The 18,428-nt window shown below is 40.3% G+C and overlaps 1 protein-coding gene across 9 annotated transcripts in view; it reads right to left on the reverse strand.

The window, feature by feature from the left end:
• Positions 1–18,428, reverse strand: part of SSH2 (slingshot protein phosphatase 2) — a 246,584-nt gene that overhangs the window by 17,602 nt on the left and 210,554 nt on the right. For all 9 annotated transcript variants that reach the window (XM_061389502.1, XM_061389501.1, XM_061389505.1 and 6 more), the window contains 5 exons: positions 15,960–16,053; positions 15,697–15,825; positions 9,372–9,418; positions 5,405–5,551; positions 1,554–1,754 (listed from right to left, as the gene is read on the reverse strand). In XM_061389502.1, the coding sequence (XP_061245486.1) occupies positions 1,554–1,754; positions 5,405–5,551; positions 9,372–9,418; positions 15,697–15,825; positions 15,960–16,053 (618 nt within the window). The remainder of the gene's footprint in view (positions 1–1,553; positions 1,755–5,404; positions 5,552–9,371; positions 9,419–15,696; positions 15,826–15,959; positions 16,054–18,428) is intronic.

The raw sequence follows: 18,428 nt of genomic DNA on the forward strand, positions 1-18,428 counted from the left end.
GTCAAACTCGGAGAAAAAGAGTGGTGTAGAGTGGTTGTTACCAGAGGATGAGTGGGGTTAGGGGATGATGGGGAGATGTTGGTCAAAGAACACAAATTTCCAGTGGTGAAATTCTCAAGTTCTGAGGATCTAATGTACAGCATAGTGATTACAGCTAATAATACTGTATTATATACTTGAATTGATGTTTTCTATTTGTGGTGCTGGAGAAGACTCTTTGAGAGTCCTTTGGATGCAAGGAGACTAAACCAGACAATCCTAAAGGAAATTAACCCTGAATATTCACTGAAAGGACTGTTGCTGAATCTCCAATACTTTGACCACCTGATGCGAACAGCAGACTCATTGGAAAAGACCCTGGTGCTGGGAAAGACTGAAGGCAAGAGGAGAAGAGGGCAGCAAAAGATGAGATGGTGGATGGCATCACCGACTCAATGGGCATGAATTTGAGCAAATTCTGGGAGATAGTGGAAGACAGAGGAGCCTGGTGTGTTGCAGTCCATGGCGTCCCTAAGAGTCAGACACGACTTGGCAACTGAATAACAACAACACAGAATGCTGCTAACGGAGATCATAAATAGTCCCACCACAAGAAAGAAAAGGCGATTATGTAAGGGGATGGAGGTGTTAGCTGACGATATGGTTGAATTGGTTTGCAATATATAAATTTATGAAATCAATACAATGGACATCTTAATAAAGCTGTGGGGGGAGGAACAGTGACAGTTAAGTGAAGTGTAAGTGCTCCATAAATGCTGCTACAGATAAAAAAAAAAAAAAAAAGGCCCAATACTGAGTGAAGAGGTAAGGCTGAAAAACAGGTTTTGTGAAAAAAAAAAAAGAAAAATATATCCATCAGTATATGTGGTAAAAGACCTAGAGACACACATAAGATAATGTCAACTGCTGTCTGTGGGCACGGAGTTTCTAAATGATTTCTCCCTTTGTATTTTTATGTATTTCTGCAAAACATATATAACATTGGACTGAAAGATCTTAAAAAAGAAAACGAGTTATTTCTGGGAAGTAACTTCATACCTCACATGGATTACTTATATCCCAGTTTTGCTGATTTGTTCCATGACTAAAATTACTGGAGCAGGCTCACTGAAAGCAAGCACTCGGGGAAAAAACACATCCAAAGCAGCAGGAGGTACTTGTTTTAAAACATTGGGCCAAAATTTTTCTAAGAATTTCAGCTATACCTAGCCCTACGTTGGGAGCAATCAGTATCCATTTTGATACAGCAGCTGTATCTGGCCTTAGAAGATGTTGAGGAGTATTTATGAAAACCTGCACCTAATTGAGAACTGAAATAAGGGGATCTTATTTCCACCTTTTAAATGTCTTTAGATTAAATGCCTAGTACTCCATGCTGAGCTCAATCAAGTTCTGGTACTTATTTTTTAAAAACTAGATGGATAGAAATTTCAATTTTCAAAGTGTATCACACACTTAAATTAGGCTGAAGACTAGGTGCACAAAAGGACATTTCACTGTGGCCTGGGGAGCATAAAGGAGGGAAAACTGAGCAAGTCAATTAAGGAACTCACCTTGCCAGCAAGATCCCCTGGTACTCTTCCAGCTGTCTCATGAAGCTGGGGTTGGGCTTGGTCACTGTCCGTCTTTCCTTCACATAGTCATAGGCTCGGTCCAAGTTCCAGCCATACTCCTTCATCGCATAGGCGATCACAGTGGAGGCCGAGCGACTCACCCCCATTTTGCAGTGCACGAGGCATTTAGATCCATGTTTCCTTGTTTGGGGGATTCAGATAAGGAAGAAAACACAATAGTGAGTACATTTTATCTTTATTTTTTTGAGATTTTTAATGTGGGTCATTTTTTAAAGTCTTCATTGAACTTGTTACAATATTGCTTCTGCTTTATGTTTTGGTTTTTTGGCTGTGAGGCATGTGGGATCTTAGTTCTCCGACCAGGGATTGAACCTGCAGCCTGCTGCAGGTTAAGGTCAAGTCTTAACTGCTGGACCACCAGGAAAATCCTTAGAGTGAGTACACCTGAAAAGCTAGGTTCTTAATGTGTCCGTGTTTCCTGTTTGGCCCTTTCACTTTCTTGCTATGTAATTCACCCCACCTGAGTGCACTTGTGTGCACCTCTAATCACGTGTGTGGGGCAATCCTGGTGCATTCAAACAATAATCAGTGTCAATATTAAGCCTCTTTAGTTCAGCAAATGTTTAGTTCAGCAAACATTTACCGAGCATTTACCATGTGTGAGACCTTGTGCAAAGTCTGCTGCAAAAATAAGTAACAGGTTTTCCCTGGAGGGTAGGATTCACTGGGAGAAGCGGACAATTAAAATTCAGAACGGTAATTGCAATGACAGTTGGTCACAGAGCACAGAAGGAGAATTTTCAGTTTAGAGACTCGACCCCATTTTGTGTGTGGCTGCAGGCCAGTCCCCTCGGCCCCAAGGGCACATTTCACGGCTGGCAGGCTATTGAGTTACAGGTGTGGTGGTGATTCATCTAATTTATCCAAATGCTGGGAGTTGCTTCCAGTTCCAGCAAGAGTTCTGTCCCAGGAGGAAAGCACAGACCAAATGAAACCGACTCTCCTCTTTACTCAGACGCAGCCCTGTACTTTGCACACCACCCCCCTGCAGTACCTAGGGACTGGCTGTATACCCGGGGGACTGGACAGTACCATGTGACGCACCACATGGCTCTCTCAGCCAGAAGGGTGGCATGGGTAACAAGCTGTTTGTTTGTTTCTTCTTTTTTAATGGGGTAGAAAACAAAGTTCCCGTAGAGTGACAGAAACAAACAAAACTCCTCAGTCTTATGCCAGAGCTAATTCCCTCGGATCTGAACACTACTTGGTTATGCTAATTCTACTAATAACGCAGTGTCTGGCCTGGAGTAAGCCTTCAAATGTTTGCTAAATGTATGAACAAACTTATGGATCTGCTGATTTTATCTGTCAGCTGTAAGTAGGATCAACATTTTAAAATCTGCAAAAAAGGACAGTTACTCTTATCGCTAGTGTACATGGGCTGGGATCCTTCCCAAGGGGTTATCCCAATAAATTTAAAAATGCACATGTCAGCCCAACAGGGGAAATCTATTCATTCACTCACTCACTGTATTACAGTAGACACGCTTCCTTCCAGAAGCTTATAATCCTTTTACTGGAGACAGAGACACATGAAAGAGTTAAGCACCAATGAAAGAAGGCATGAGGTTAAGTGCCAAGATGAGAGAGCCAGCCAGATAAGCTGTGAGAATGCAGAGCGTGGTCTGGAATAATTTAAACAGCCTCATAACAAAGGTAAAATTTTAGTGTCCCAACGGCTGGTGCGAATGTGTGTCTCTGTGTACTCAGATGATCCCAAATGACTAGGAAATATTTGTTTTACTTATGGCACCACAGAGCTTTCATTTAGACTACAGTTGGGAAGCCACGTCACAGTGACTCAGATGGAAGTTCAGACATGTGTTCTGTATTTTCCCATCAAGCTCTGACAACTTTAATACGTTGAATTTCAGGTCTTTGCCTGCAGGCAAGGAAGGTACTCAAACTTGGCCAATCTTAAGAAAAATACAATTATGAAATCCATTCCTATGAAAACATTTCTACATTTTGAGCTCAGCTTTTTCAGTGAATGGCTTCTAACTCAGGTAATGAAGGATGTGGAGTTGGTTCTCACCTATCCCAATTTCATCTTTCAGGTTCAGTGCTCGCCCCACCCCCTTACTTCAAGTGCTAGACTGTCCAGATGAAGCCCGGCATCACATTAGGACTCCTAAACTCACCCAAGTGTAGGCAGAGTCTGGAATTCAGGGCCCTGATTAGGGCTGAGATGTCCAAATGAGATGTCCAGGGTGCCACTTATGGAGGCACTCGCTCTCAGATGCTGACCTACATTTACAGGACATGAGAGTGCGTGCCTCTCAGTAAATGTAACATGGGCACCTCAGTATTTCCTTTCAACCTCAGCCCTGCTGGAATCAGCCTTTCTCTTCACTGGGACTGGGGCCTCGCCTCGATCTCTAGCCTCTTTGGCTGTAACCCTGACTATTGCCTCATCTTTTCCAGTCCCCTTTCCTTAAGGAACTAGACTGCTCCTATAGTTGATGGACTGAAATGAGACACGATCTCAGGTTCAAGTCTTGTCTCCACCAGTTATTACTTAATCTCTCTTTGAATCTCATCTCTGTATTCTGTCCTCCTCTGTACAGAAGGAAGACAGTATACACCTCTCTGGGTTTTGGCAAACAGGAGAGAATATGTGTAAAGTACATGGGACATAGGAAGCATGCTATGAGTGGTATTATCATTAATAATTTAGTAAGAAGCTTCAACAGTACAAAAGTTTTTCAGGTACCTCTAGGAGATTGAGAGAATGGGCTCAAAGCTGGAGTATGGGAATGGGAATTCAGGGTAACTGTAAGGAAGCATTTTCTGACCATGAAGGTCCTTAAGTGAGGTGTGGTATCATTCCTGAAGGAGGACTTTAAAAACAGAAGTGCTTCTCATCTGCCAGGGAGCATCTGAGTGTCGCCACACCTGCAGAGGAAGCATGGGCAACACGTTCCCTGAAGGTTTCTTCTTTTGAAGGAATACATAGGACTAACAAGGAAATCCCCAGGGACTTAAAAAAAAGTGTTGACATATTAATACTAATTAATACTAAACCCTAAATTAATACTATGAAATTGTTTCAGTAAAAGGAAGACAACCACAGAAGGGCCAGAGGAAATTTCCACTATTTAGAGTACTGCAAATGTACAGGACCTGATACTCATTGGAAAAGGCCTTGATGCTGGAAAAGACTGAAGGCAGGAAAAGAGGGCAGCAGAAGCTGAGATGGTTAGATAGCATCACTGACTCCATGGACATAAATTTGAGTAAACTCCGAGAGATAGTAGAGGACAGAGGACCTGGTGTATTGAAGTTCATGGGGTTGCAAAGAGTTGGACACAACTTAGCAACTGAACAACAAGAAAAGTAAAAAGCAGGGGGAAAGATTTCGAAAGCTTGCTGTGTCTTTCCCCTTGATTTCAGAGAGGAGGATCTACTGTTCCATCTGTCTGGAGTAATTTCTATTCTATAACTTTCAAATGTCTTCACTGGCAATTTCAGAATTTCTTCCTTCTCTCATTTCTATTTCTTTTGCTGCAGCTTCAGTTTATTTTCTCTCATTTTGTGCTCAATGGAAATAGCCAACATGAAATCATCTTTCAGGGGCTTCATCTACTTAAAGCAAAAGTTTTAAGTCACTAGTCATCTTTTTTCCTAGGATTAAGAAATCCCAGTCTCCTTTTTTTCTTTACTTCCTTTCCCTGAGTATCATCAGTAAGTTATCTACAGCTTTCAGGCCCCAGCCATGTGTGGTGCAAAAGGAAGAGGAGTCCGAATGTGCATGTGGGACCGTGACTCACTTTGCTTTAGAGATGAATTTGTAAGTGTCATTCCAGTAAGCCAGGAGGTCGGTTGCCTCTTCATCATACACCCGAATGTTGTGATACTCAAAGACTCCCGGGAAGAAGTTGTCTATCTCTCGAGTGACATTCAAGATATAGCGAACCCTGTGAGGAAACCAAGAGAGAATATGACCTCTATTACTCAGGCGAAATCCAATTCCCAGCATGTTTTTTCTTATTTAAAACTGGTTTACTCCTGAGGCTGAAATTAAGTACCAAACTATGGAAGAAAGCTAAAAAACAAAAGCAAAACAAAACAACCCTAAGAGGCTACACTTAATACAGAATCTGTAACAGGCTGGGCATAGCTGGGTCTCAGGGTAACTAAGAGAGAAGCTGTCTACCAAGTTCAGTTTGTGTGCAGTTATACAAGCTCATCTTTCAGAGTCTTTTGAAAATATGCCTTGCAATTTACTCCAAAGAATCAATTTGAAGCTGGTCATCTGACAAATTCTCTTCAGTCACAAAAATTATACCAGCGACAAAATTTATTCTGTGGAAGTCATGTGTATTAAATCAGATTATTAACATGTATCTTAAGAAAAAAAAAATAGAAGGAAATATTTCCTATCTTTCTAAATGCCAGATTGTCGGCTTTTTGCTCTATTACTCCCTTTAAACTACATGAAAGGCAAATGAGGCCAGGGCTGGGAGGGTCAGAGGAAAGTTGGACTTCAAACTCTCTCAGCTTTCAAGGCTGCATTCCTGGCTGCTATGACAGCAGATGTGTCTGAGAGTTCTCCCAGGCTTGCAGAAAATGGTTTCTGTATCAAAAATCTCCTTTGCTGTCTCTCCCACTGTGCAATCTCAATAAATGCTTGGGTTTAATTTGCCAAAGGATTACCTTTTTGCAGTGCTGTGTGGCCTTAAGACATCACTGTTGGCTACTTCAACAGTGCAACACAGTCACTCGTTTCTCTCTGTAGAAGCAATTTCCTTCTCAGAACCACACATGGACTTCTAGAAACCCAGTCTCTGAAGTCAGAGGAAGGACTACAGAAAGGGAGAGCCATGACGAAGCAAACCCGTGGTGAAGGTCAGGCAACCAAAATTTTTCTGGGACATGATTTCCATCTGTTTCAACTGAGCATCAAAGTCCATCACTAGAAAGGATTTTTTTTTTCCCCTTTTTAATTTAAAAAGCAAGCTGGGCTTCCCTGGTGGTCCAGTGGTTAAGACTCCACACTTCCACTGTAGAGGGCACAGGTTCTATTCCCTGCTGGGGAAACTAAGATCCTGCAAGCCACGTGGTGAAGCCTGCCCTCCCCAATTAATTAAAAAATAATAAAAGGCAAGCAACATGCACCTGTGGAACACATTCTAGAAGCTCTCCAAAAGGTAACCATCTGATCCAGTAATTCCTCTCCTAGGTATAGACTGAAGAGGAATGAAAACATGTCCACCCAAAGCCAAAAAGTGGGAACAACTCAAATGTCCATCAAACGATGAGTGGACAAATAAAATGTGGGGGGTGTGTGTGTATCTCCATACAATGGAATAAAAAAGGAAGAAAGCAGTAATATATGCTGCAACACTGTAAACCTTGAAAATACAATGTTAAGTGAAATAAACCATTCTTAAAAGGCCACATATTGTATAATTTCATATAAATGAAATGTCCAGAATAGGCCAATCTATAGCGATAGAAAGTAGGTTAGTAGTTTCTAGGAGTTGGGGAGGAGGACAGGAAATGTGGGTAACTGCTAAAGGGGTTTTCCTTTCAGGTTGGAAAAAAAAATTTTAATGGATTGTTACACAGTTCTGTGAATATACTAAAACCCACTGAAGCACACATTTTAAAAGGGTGAACTATAAAGTATGTGAATTATATCTCGAAACTGTCAGAAAAAAAAGCAAGCACACTTCTTATTTCATTTAAAATAAAAGTGAACAACTCTCCCATCCCCAGTCCCATAATTCAGTAAGGGATTATAGCAGGACAGGGTTTCCCAATCTTTTCATTATGGAAATCTAGGCAGCCACTACCCATTGGAAATGACACTCTTTGAATCCTACTTGCCATTTCTGTAAAGGAGCAGCAGTTTACTTGGAGTTCTAAAGTCAGTGCATTGGGAGAAAATGGCCTTATTGTCAAAATTATACTTGAAAATCCCTTAAATCATCCACAAGGGCAATATACATGTTTTATATACAGATCCCTGAACTGTAATTCTTCATCCATTTAAGATGAAGCACCAGTGAATTTAAGAAACAAGATCTAAGCAGATGCCTGAGCATCTAACCATACTTGTCTGTTTTCTGTGTTTTATAATTTATCCTCGTAAGTGGTAAATGAGATAAACAGGTCTCATCTCTAGCTGGGGATATCAAAGTATATACATACATGAATGCCTCTAATGCATTTGGCAGGCAGTGCTCTATCAAGTCAGATTTCTTACTGAACACTCTACAGGTGCTAGTTTCCTGCAGATCACAGTCTGTCAATTTTTCTATCATTCCTTCACATTTACTGGACACCCTTCTGGTATAAAGCTCTAAGTTTGGTATGTTTCACACAAAACTACGATATAGTCTCTGCTTTCAACTACTGATTCAATCCTCATCAACTTAAAATTTCCAAGTTCTCTTTATTTTCATACCTTAAAATTAAGTAACCAGATTTCCATTCCCCCTCCCCCAAAACTCTTTGTATCATCACTTGTCTTTCTTCCTTCTGAGGGAGAAGTAGAAGTATGCATTTAATCACATTCAAGATAGCCAGAGGCTGACTTGGAGCTGAGAAAACAGGCAGCCAGCAATCAGCCAAGGAGTCATCACTATCTCTGAGTTTCAGTAGGTCTTATCTCGGTCCAAATGAAGAGTTAGCATGGCCAATGTCCAGACATGATTTTCTCTTCTCATAATGTAATGATCTGACCTAAAGCTGAGTCTGATGGAAGATTTAGGCATTAGCTAAGAAGTGAGAAGGAAGAATGGTGGCGTTTTGCTTGTTGAAGGTTCACTGTGGTCTCAGCTGCTATAATCAAAGATAACCATACTGCTTAGGAACACATTTCTTTTTTTTTTTTTAGGAACACATTTCTTAATACAAGTCAGTCTTCTTGTTCAATTTTACATTGTTCATTTTATATTTATAACCTACCTAGTCTTCATGCACCTTACTATAAAAGGATAGGGACTGAGACTTATTTTTCTTTGGATTCCTAGCATCTAGCTGTGCTTGGCCTACAGAAATTACTCAATAAATGTTGATTAGAGAGCTGTAAACCCAACACACGTGGTTCTGTGTACTCTTAACATAAAAATAGGAACCACAACTCAGAGAGGCAGTAAAAAGATCAATGGTTGCCTGGGGTGGGGGTGGGGAATAAATGGACAGAGCACAGAGGATTTTTCATACAGTGAAGACACTCTGTATGACGCCATCGTGATGGACACACGGTCATTATACATTTGTCCAAAGCCACAGAAGATACAACACTAAGAGTGAACTTTTACATAAACTATGGGCTTTAGATGACTATGAGGTGTCAACATAGGTTCATGGGATGTAAAAAATGTACCTCTGGTGAGGATGTTGAAAATGGGGGGAGGCTACACATGTGTCGGGGCAGGAATATTCGGGATATCTCTGTACCTTCCCCTCAACTTTGCTGCAAACCTTATACTACTCTGAATAAAAAAACTCAATAACTGGGTTTGATTTTTAAACAGCATGAAAGGCTTACACATTGGTCTTTGAAAGACTTTCCACTGCAACAGTTGCTCTTTCTTGGGAGGAGGGGGATGAAACAGTGGGAGAATAGCTGTTTTAATTTTTATTAGATTACGCCCAGTAAAGAACCAACTGGAAGCAACTCTCAAGCTTAAACTTCCTCACTGACACCTCTTGGTCCGGAAAATGCAAAGATAAAACAGTGATATTTGCCACCCAGGGGTGTCAGCAATTGCTCTGTGTGCTTACCCTCGGTTCTGTAAATCCTCTAAGTTGGAGGCATTCCATTCTGAGCCCTGCAGAACCAAAAAGACAAGGTTAGGGAGAGAGAATTAGCAAATAGACCAAATACAATACTTGAAAAGGAGTTCTATGAGGGGAGAAGCACAGTTTCTAAAAAGAAGGCCAGTTAGTAACGGCTACCACATTTCCTCCTCTCTATGTGCCAGGGATTTTAAATGCTATCATGTTCAGTTCTCACAAATGATGAAATTAAGAAAGTTACCTTCATTTTTTAGAGGTACGAAAACCAACCCATATAGAATTCAAATAATTTCTGCTCGCGATCACATTTGCTCTACTTACAAGGCAGTTTTAACATTGTCACACCAATACCAAAACCAATAATGAAAATATTTAGTTCAAATTTTCTTTGCATTTTTTTTTTCTTATTATATCACACTAAGGAGTATAATCGGAGAAGGTAATGGCACCCCACTCCAGTACTCTTGCCTGGAAAATCCTATGGACGGAGGAGCCTGGTAGGCTGCAGTCCATGAGGTCGCTGAAAGTTGGACACGACTGAGCGACTTCACTTTCACTTTTCACTTTCATGCATTGGAGAAGGATATGGCAACCTGCTCCAGTGTTCTTGCCTGGAGAATCCCAGGGACGGGGGAGCCTGGTGGGCTGCTGTCTATGGGGTTGCACAGAGTCGGACACGACTGAAGTGACACAGCAGCAGTAGCAAGGAGTATAATCAGAGTACATATTATGCTTTACGCTTAAGTTGTCTGAATTAATTTTTTTTTCTGTGAGGTTATCAGTTTGATATACATGTGGGTTCATTTGCTCCTGCTTATATTCAATTTTAGGGTGTGTTTTTTCTTCCATGTTTTCAATTTTTTTTTGAATATACAAGACTTTTAAAAGGTTGAGAGTCAAAAGTTTATTAAAAAGTAAACTTGGAAGTCTCACTCCCACTCCTATCTGTTCAATCCCCATGGGAAACCATTTTTATTAGTTTGTGGCTTATTCTACCTATGTTGTATTTTGAAAAAATATAAGCAAATATATATTATTGCTTCTTACTTACACACAAGTACTGTACTACATCTACTTTTTCTGTTTGCTTTCTTCACTGTACAACATATCCTCAAACCCACTCTGCATCACAGTGCCACTTTCCCCATAGCCTTGCCAACAAAATGTGCGGTTAAGCTTTTGAATATTCTCCAAACTGATAGGTGTGAAATGTTATCTCAGTGTAATTTTCATTTGCATTTCTCTTAAGCGTAAAAGTGAGCAGCTATTCAGTGTTTTAGGTCCATTTTCTACCTTTGAGCTATCTGTTCATGTCTTCTGAAAAGGCAAAACTTTTTAAAATAAGAATTTATCTATTCCAGAATAATGCATTAAGTGGAATTTCGCATTAGAAGACTCAAGTTCAAGTCCTGACTCCCCCTCTGACTGGGGGGCCTTGGGCAAACTGCGTAACCTGTCTTCACTTTCCTTATCTGTAAAATAAAACACTCCCCCCACTCTAGCTCTAGGAATCTAATGGATGGATACCTTCCCCTCAAACTACAAAGTTTCTCCCATTGCTTTTTCCATGTGAGAACACAAACAGCAATCCTGACTACGCTGCTACACTGATCTCAGACTACAGCCTCCAGAATTGTAATGTTTCTACCATTTATACAGACTTCCCTGTGGCTCAAATGGTAAAGAATCTGCCTATGATGCAGGAGACCAGGGTTCAATCGCTGGGTCAGGAAGTTCCCCTGGAGAAGGGAAAGGCAATCCACTCTAGTATTCTTGCCTGGAGATAGAAGCCCGGTGGGCTATAGTCCATGGGGTCTCAAAGAGTCTGACATGACTGAGTGACTAACACACAGTATATATGACAGCACCCCCACCTTGCTCTCCCCCACCACATTTTTCTCATTTGAAAATGGAAAACCCTCTCTCCATCCTAGATCCTCTAGACATTGTCCTTCTCTTCTTCCCTTCATGGCCAAGATTCCCCAGAAATATAATGCTCACTTTCTATAATTCCTCATTTCCCATGTATTTCAACCCAGAACACCATGGCTTCTTGCCCTCATCACTCTCGCTCATGACCTCTTCTAATTGTCTAAACCAGGTGACTTTGGTAATCTTACTCCACTGGCTTTCTATGAGTATTTTTCTTGATATGGTCATTACTCCCTCCTTATATAGATCAGACTGCACAAATATCTAGCTTCGTGCCTAGCACAATAAAGAGGATCATCAAATGCCTGTTGAATAAATGGTCAAATGAGATAAGTAAATGAAGCACTCTGAAAACTGTCAAGTGTCACTCTGGCACTACCTTCACATTACAAGTGCTCTGTAACCTGGCCACTGAACTAGGAGACCTCAAGGATGCTGTAGGAAAAGGTCAGTAAGTGATGGACAACTGATCTCTTCTAGAGACCAGGGCTCACTTGATTTGCTTTTAAAATAAACATGTATAAGAGGTTCTTAAGACTCTGTGCTCAACCTTGGAAAACACTCCCACACCAAAGAAACAGGCAAGAAGAATAAAAACAGGGCTTTCAAGGAGACAGAAGCCAAGCAATAAGGGTTGAGTGGCTAAACTGGAGCCAGGGAAATGTGACCACCTCACTTCTTAATTTAGAAATCTAAATCCCCTACAGAATTCTGTCCAGCTAGATGGAAATAACCCTGACGTGATGGGAAGAGTCCACGGTTTACATCTACTAGTCCAGAGAAACTTCAATCTAACAATCTGAAATGGCACATACCCAGAAACAAAAGAAATTAAATTCATCAGCTACTGACTCAGTGAGGCTCACACCAAGTGACCTGGGCTCTGCTTAGGGCTGCTTCAGCTTGGAAGAACTGGAATCAACATGGTGTCATTACTTTTCTGTCCTTAATACCAATGCCATGCATACTAGCCTCCTGGGGTCCTCCACAAACTCAATCTTTTTTTTTCCCTCCATGTTTCTCAGGCTTACAACTACATACTTCCATGGGGGTTTTCACTAAATTCTATGTAATTATGCTAAGTATATTTTAATTGTACAGAAGTATAAAATGAAATCTTAAAACTGCAATACATCTTAAAATAAGTTCACTTCCATCTTTCACTTTGGTTCACCCACATTATACTCTGGCCCAAAGACTGAAGTGACTGATTTTTTTTTTTTTTTCAAATGTTATCCTTAGGAAATAGCCTTGTTGGGGACCAAGTGTTCCAAACAAAATATAAGAGGACAGCACATTTATGGCAAAGGAGGAGGACTGTACTGGGAGTTCTGCTAAGACCATACAGCTCAACATAGAATCTTTAAGGACTGGTATGCCTGTCCAAATCTTTATCACACCATAGCTACAGCATCAATGCTGTGAGTCACTTTACTGTGGTACAAGCTCTACAATTTCTTCTAAAAAGTTGATGATACACATCTCCAGTTGAGGGGCAAAAATCCTGAACGAGAGACTTACCTTAATGCTTCTTTGAAATCGAAACTCTTATTTTAAAAGGATTTGTAATGTCAAATCTTGAAAAAGATAACCATCAGTGGTAAACTTCTGACTACTTTTTTATTCACGAAGAAAACTACTGGTTGCCTGTCCAATAGTTCCGTGTTTCCCTTGTTTAACTAAGAAAGCTGACGGCCTTTCTGCAAAGGATCTCTGTTCACATCTAGCATTTTCTCAGCCAAATCGGACAGCCTCCAGGAGAGCTGTTGATACTGAGATTTGGTTGGGCAAAGGCTTCCAACTCAGAGGAGTAGTACACTCTTAAGGGTGGGGAAAAACTTTTTCTGGAAATACCCTGGCTTCCAACCAATCAACCCTGTCTTCTCGCAGCAGGTTTTTCTTTAAATTATGCTCTATACTTTTCTTCTCAATATCAGCTGGACACGTTTCCGAATAAACATCTCTGTGCAGTGCACTACAGAGCTGAGCATTCTTCCTAAGGCAGGGGAGAATTCCTGCTGCCTCCCTCCACACAGTCTGCTTGCACTCCAGGCATGGCAGCTATGAACAAGATAAAATGACTTTGCAGAAAATTAACACCACCACTTGCAGTTTGGATAAGACCTCTTTTTCCAAGTCAACTGCTGGGAAAGCCAGCGGAGCACAGACTCACTGGAGAAGAGATACGGGTTTGGACACAGGATGTGACGATGCAAACAAAGGGAGGAAGCCATGAAGGAAGAGGTACAATAAGATGTTTAGACAACCTGTTCGTGCACTTATTTTGCTGCATAAGAGTTAAATTTCAGAACTCTCCAGTTCGAAAATTGCCCCCCCCAAAAGAAAAATATTCACAAGGCAAAGAGCATGTCCATTTAGAGAAAACAGAATTATATCTGAAGCTGAATACATTTTCCCTTTTTCAAAAATATGCACAGATATATATTTAAAAAGTAAAAAAGAGCTAGAATGCAGTATTATATAAGCAAGGATAATGGTGTTTATCTCTCTTGTGTTGATTAAATGTCGTTTATTGTCTTCTAAAGCTGTCTAAAATTTTTTGCAATGAAATCGAATTTTTGTAGTAAGAGAAAAACCCAAGTCAGAAGACTATGTCAATAATCATGAAATAACAGGATGAATCTATTGATACAAATACTCAAAGGCCTTTCTAGCTGATTAGGGACTAATTTGGGGAGAACTGGATTGTTCTTTCTGTTTAAAGTACTATTAACATGTATTTATATGTCCTAAAATAGTAACATTTGAAGAAGAGGAAAGGAGAAGGTAGCTCTTAAGAGGGTGGCATCTGAAACACAGGGAAGTATGTCTGAAATTAAACAGCTAGATAGTGACTGAATTTGACATTTATCATGTCTGCATCCTTTTAGGTATTAAGATTCAAGCTCAGTGGAAAAGCAACTCCAAGTTTATAGCTTTGGTCACTTTCTAACGAGTTATTTTTGGCTACAGGCACTTGCCTGTCATAAAAATTAGTCATGTTACATGGAGACAGTTGGGGGCAGGGTCCATTTGAATGAATGACTCATACGTTTTCTATGGACAACACAAAAAATTCTTTCCAAGGATACAAGAACAGGGAATACTTAAACCCTCATAGAATTACATACAAAAGTCAGCAGAGCCAGGTGCTACACAAATGGAAAAGGTCAATGACAGTTTTGCCGTATGATCTATATCCAGAAATGGCAACACACATTGGTCAAGTTAAAGTAATGGAAAAGCAGTTCCCCTCCCAGCTCACAGCTTTTCATGAGTAATTTCATAGCTATACGCCCCATGAATCACTCGACAAGCACACACTCTCCAAAGTGTCAACAAGTTAATTCAGGGTACAAGCCTTCAATGGCATGAAGTCTAAGTGCTGGGTGAAACAAACTCATATTCAGGGTGAGATGATCCAGTTTAGTCAGTTCCTGAGCATTTATTCCTCTTCCCTGTTTCCCAGCTTCTAATCCTTTCACAGCTCACAAATGTCCTTATCAGAGAAAGGAAGTGAAATTCAAACCAATCAATTTAGTTCCTTGTTAGCATTTTTAGCCAAAGTATGTGAGAACCGGAAATAAAAGTGAGGTTTTGGTGTTCTCCACTGACTTTAATTATCCTTGTGTATCCTTGTTCCCACTACCATGTACAGATGAAAACAAGAACTCTTTAACATTTGGGAGATAAATCGGTCTTGGGATTTTAGAATCTTTCCTAATCCATCTGTCAGAGACCTCTCCTTGGGCTAATTACAAGTCACTGAATGTCCAGCACCATCAAGAACAATTTTAAGTCACTGAAGATTTGGTAATCAAAAAGTAACTGAGGGACTGAAAATGTAGCTGCAGGGTTTCAAATATTTTGAAAGTCCAATAGTCTCTGTTAGAGGTAGTTTTCTGCTCTGTTCAGATGTATCAGACCTTAGACCCATTTGGCAGACCCATTTGACATCCAAGGATCATTCTATTTGTATACACTGGACTGGTCTGCTTTGTGACTATTACTTCCAACAGCATGAGATCTTTAACCACCCATGGGGAGAAAAGGCTTGATCTGTAGCATCTGCCAACTTCCTTGGTGTAAATTTTCCCACCATAGTCAACTGTTGTCACTGAGTAACTGGGAAGAAATGAGCAGAAGCATACCGTTATATAACCTTTCCACCACACAACAGACGTAAATAACCTTTAGAGCACAGATAACAGTAAAATGTAGTCAAATAATTAGGAAGTGATGAGGTTTGGGTATTTATTACCTTTGTTTTTAACATAAGCTACATTTTCTTTAAGTATAATAAAATTTGATAATTGCCCCCTATGAGTTGGCAGAGATGAAGTTTGGCACACCCCTTTAAATTGGCCCTAAGACTTACCAAGAACACGTGCTCGAATATCTGTGTAGGGCTATCCATCTGACCAAGGATCACTATCATTTCATTATCTATAAATTCCTTGAATTCTCGCAAGTTGCACACCATTTGCATTTCTAGTTCAGTTCGTATCTGAAACAGAGATGACATAACTGTACTAATCTCTGAATGGTCCCTCTGGACTTTCAATCAGTCACCATTTCCAGCCCCCCGCCTATTATTAATCTATCTCTAGCCTTGAACAATGAGGACTCAAGGTCTCGTACCTCTTTCGATGTGATATTCTCCAAATCCTTTTGCATCATAATCTCCCTTAATCTGGTTTTAATTAGCCTCTCTGTCCGCTCACGTTCAGTTGGTCTGAGAAGAGAGAAATGGTGATTTTTCTTAGGTAAGAAAAGGACCAAGTTAATGAATGTGTCATTTGATTGTTTCCAAATTGTCAGGCTTTTCCTTTTGTTACTTTTAAATTTATATTCTGGAGGCAGGGAAAAAAGAAATTGATATTTTAAGTTTCTTTTCAGAATTATAGAATGTAACAGGGAGAAATTATTACTTGAAGAGGCTGTACATGTCTAAAAGCCCATAAATACATTCATATATAAAGATCCAAGAAGGAGTAAAGACAAATAGGCTACACTGAGTGTAGTACTTTAATGGAGGACCATTTCCATCAAGTAACCCTCAGCACCGCTTGTTGAGCTAGAAAACCAAGCTGGGTATGACCTACTATGCAACTGCGTCTTTTGTAGCTTAAAAATGCCACCCAGTGCTGATCATTTGTTGCTATGACTGGGAAAGAGAGAAGAGTGATTTCTGCCTTCTTCAATGAAGCAAATTCTCTTCCAAAATGAATTTCAAGGATTAACTACCTACAGTACCCTATCCAAAATATTTTCCTTTTCCACAAAAGCTCTTGCAATATTTCTGTGAAATTATTATTCCCATTTTACAGATAAAGGAAATAAACAACTGAGAGGTTAAATGATATGCCAACCGTCACTTACAATGGCAAGAGAACCAGAACTCTTTGCCCAGCTTAACACTCTACCTACAGGATAATGCTGCTTCCATTAGTCTTCCAACTCTCTTAAAAATACAAACTTCCGTTGGAACTTTATTATGAAATCAAACTAGGAGGCTGATTCTCCAATTACTAGAAAGATACTGGTTCAACATAACTGGATGTTTCTCTCTAAAAGCATTATTCCTTAAGACGCAGCATCTGAGTGGGGCTCACAGGGAGCTCTTTCTGTCTCTGCCTTCCCTCCTACCTACTCAAGAAGGTATCCGTTCTGAACTTCCTTATTTGGAGATGGAAATGGACTAAGCCTTCAGGCATCCTGCCTGCCTTTGCTGCCTACAGCCTTATCACTGGCTGCAAAAATAGCTTCGTATAATCTCCAAAGATGGATGCTCTGAGACCACAACCTTGGGGTTCCCTACCACTTGGATTCATAAGTTTCTCATGAACCCTGCAGAGTATAGCTAACACCTATGCCATTCCCCTGTCAATCAGCTCAAGCACCCCAGTCTTGACCAGGAATAAAATGCTTAACCACACTCCCCACCACTTTTCCTAGACATAGCTAATGGTAGAGAGTTACACATTTCAGTCTATTAAAAATAAACATTGGTCTTAAAAAAAACAAATTGTAGCACCTGAGTGCAATGGGTTCGATTCCCTAGTTTAGCAGCCTTTCTCCCAATCCTTCACACTTATTGGGGCAGAGTGTTTGGGAGCAAATACACCTGGGTGTTTTTTCTTTTAATTTTTTTTTGCTTGTTTTGTGTTCTTAAATTTTGGCTTTAGTCATTTTTGCTGCTCGTGGGCTTTTTCCAGTTGTGGCAAGCAAGGGCTACTCTCTAGCTGTGGTGCGAGGGCGTCTCACTGCAGTGGCTTCTCTTGTTGCAGAGCACAGGCTCAGTAGTTGTGGCGCATGGGCTTAGCTGCTGCATGGTATGTGGGATTAAATCTGTGTCCCCTGCATTGTCAGGCAGATTCTTAACCACTAGACCACCAGGGGAAGTCCACACCCGGGTTTTAACCCCAGCCCTGCTACTTACTATTTATATGACCTGAACAAATTTCTTTCTTTCACTGAGCCTGGTTTCCTTTTCTATAAAATAAGAACAGTAATACTCTCTGTCTCATGAGGTTTTTATGAGAATTAAATGAGATACTATGGATGAAGTGCCTAGTGTAACATTTGACCTACACCGGAGGCACCATATACCTATGTTCCCTTCTCAACCTTCCCTGGATTTCATAATATAAACTTTATTCACAGTGGAGCACTTAAGTCCATTTTGGCATACATTCTCTGTATCCTCAGCATTCTTTTTAAGGCTCTTCTAGTCAACTTAGGAAAGAAGAGGGAATGGAAAAGGCATTATATCACAAACATACTTTCTCCCTCAATTTCACTAAAGAAAAATTTGGAAAATACATACATACAGAAAGAAGATAAAAATCACTGAAAATCCTTCTATCATTATTAGTACTCTGACCTACAGCTCTGTCTCTTTTACTATAGACAGACACTTGTTTACTAAATGTATCTTAAAACTGTGGTTATATTGTACATACGAAGAATTAACATTTAATGGGTCTTTACCATGTGCCAGTGACTATATTTTACATATTTATTTATTCATTTTTGCTCAGGGATAGAGAGAGATTGGAGAAGGCAATGGCAACCCACTCCAGTACTCTTGCCTGGAAAATCCCATGG

This window comes from Bos javanicus, chromosome 19 (genome assembly GCF_032452875.1).
Source record: "Bos javanicus breed banteng chromosome 19, ARS-OSU_banteng_1.0, whole genome shotgun sequence".
Classification (NCBI taxonomy): Eukaryota; Metazoa; Chordata; class Mammalia; order Artiodactyla; family Bovidae; genus Bos; species Bos javanicus.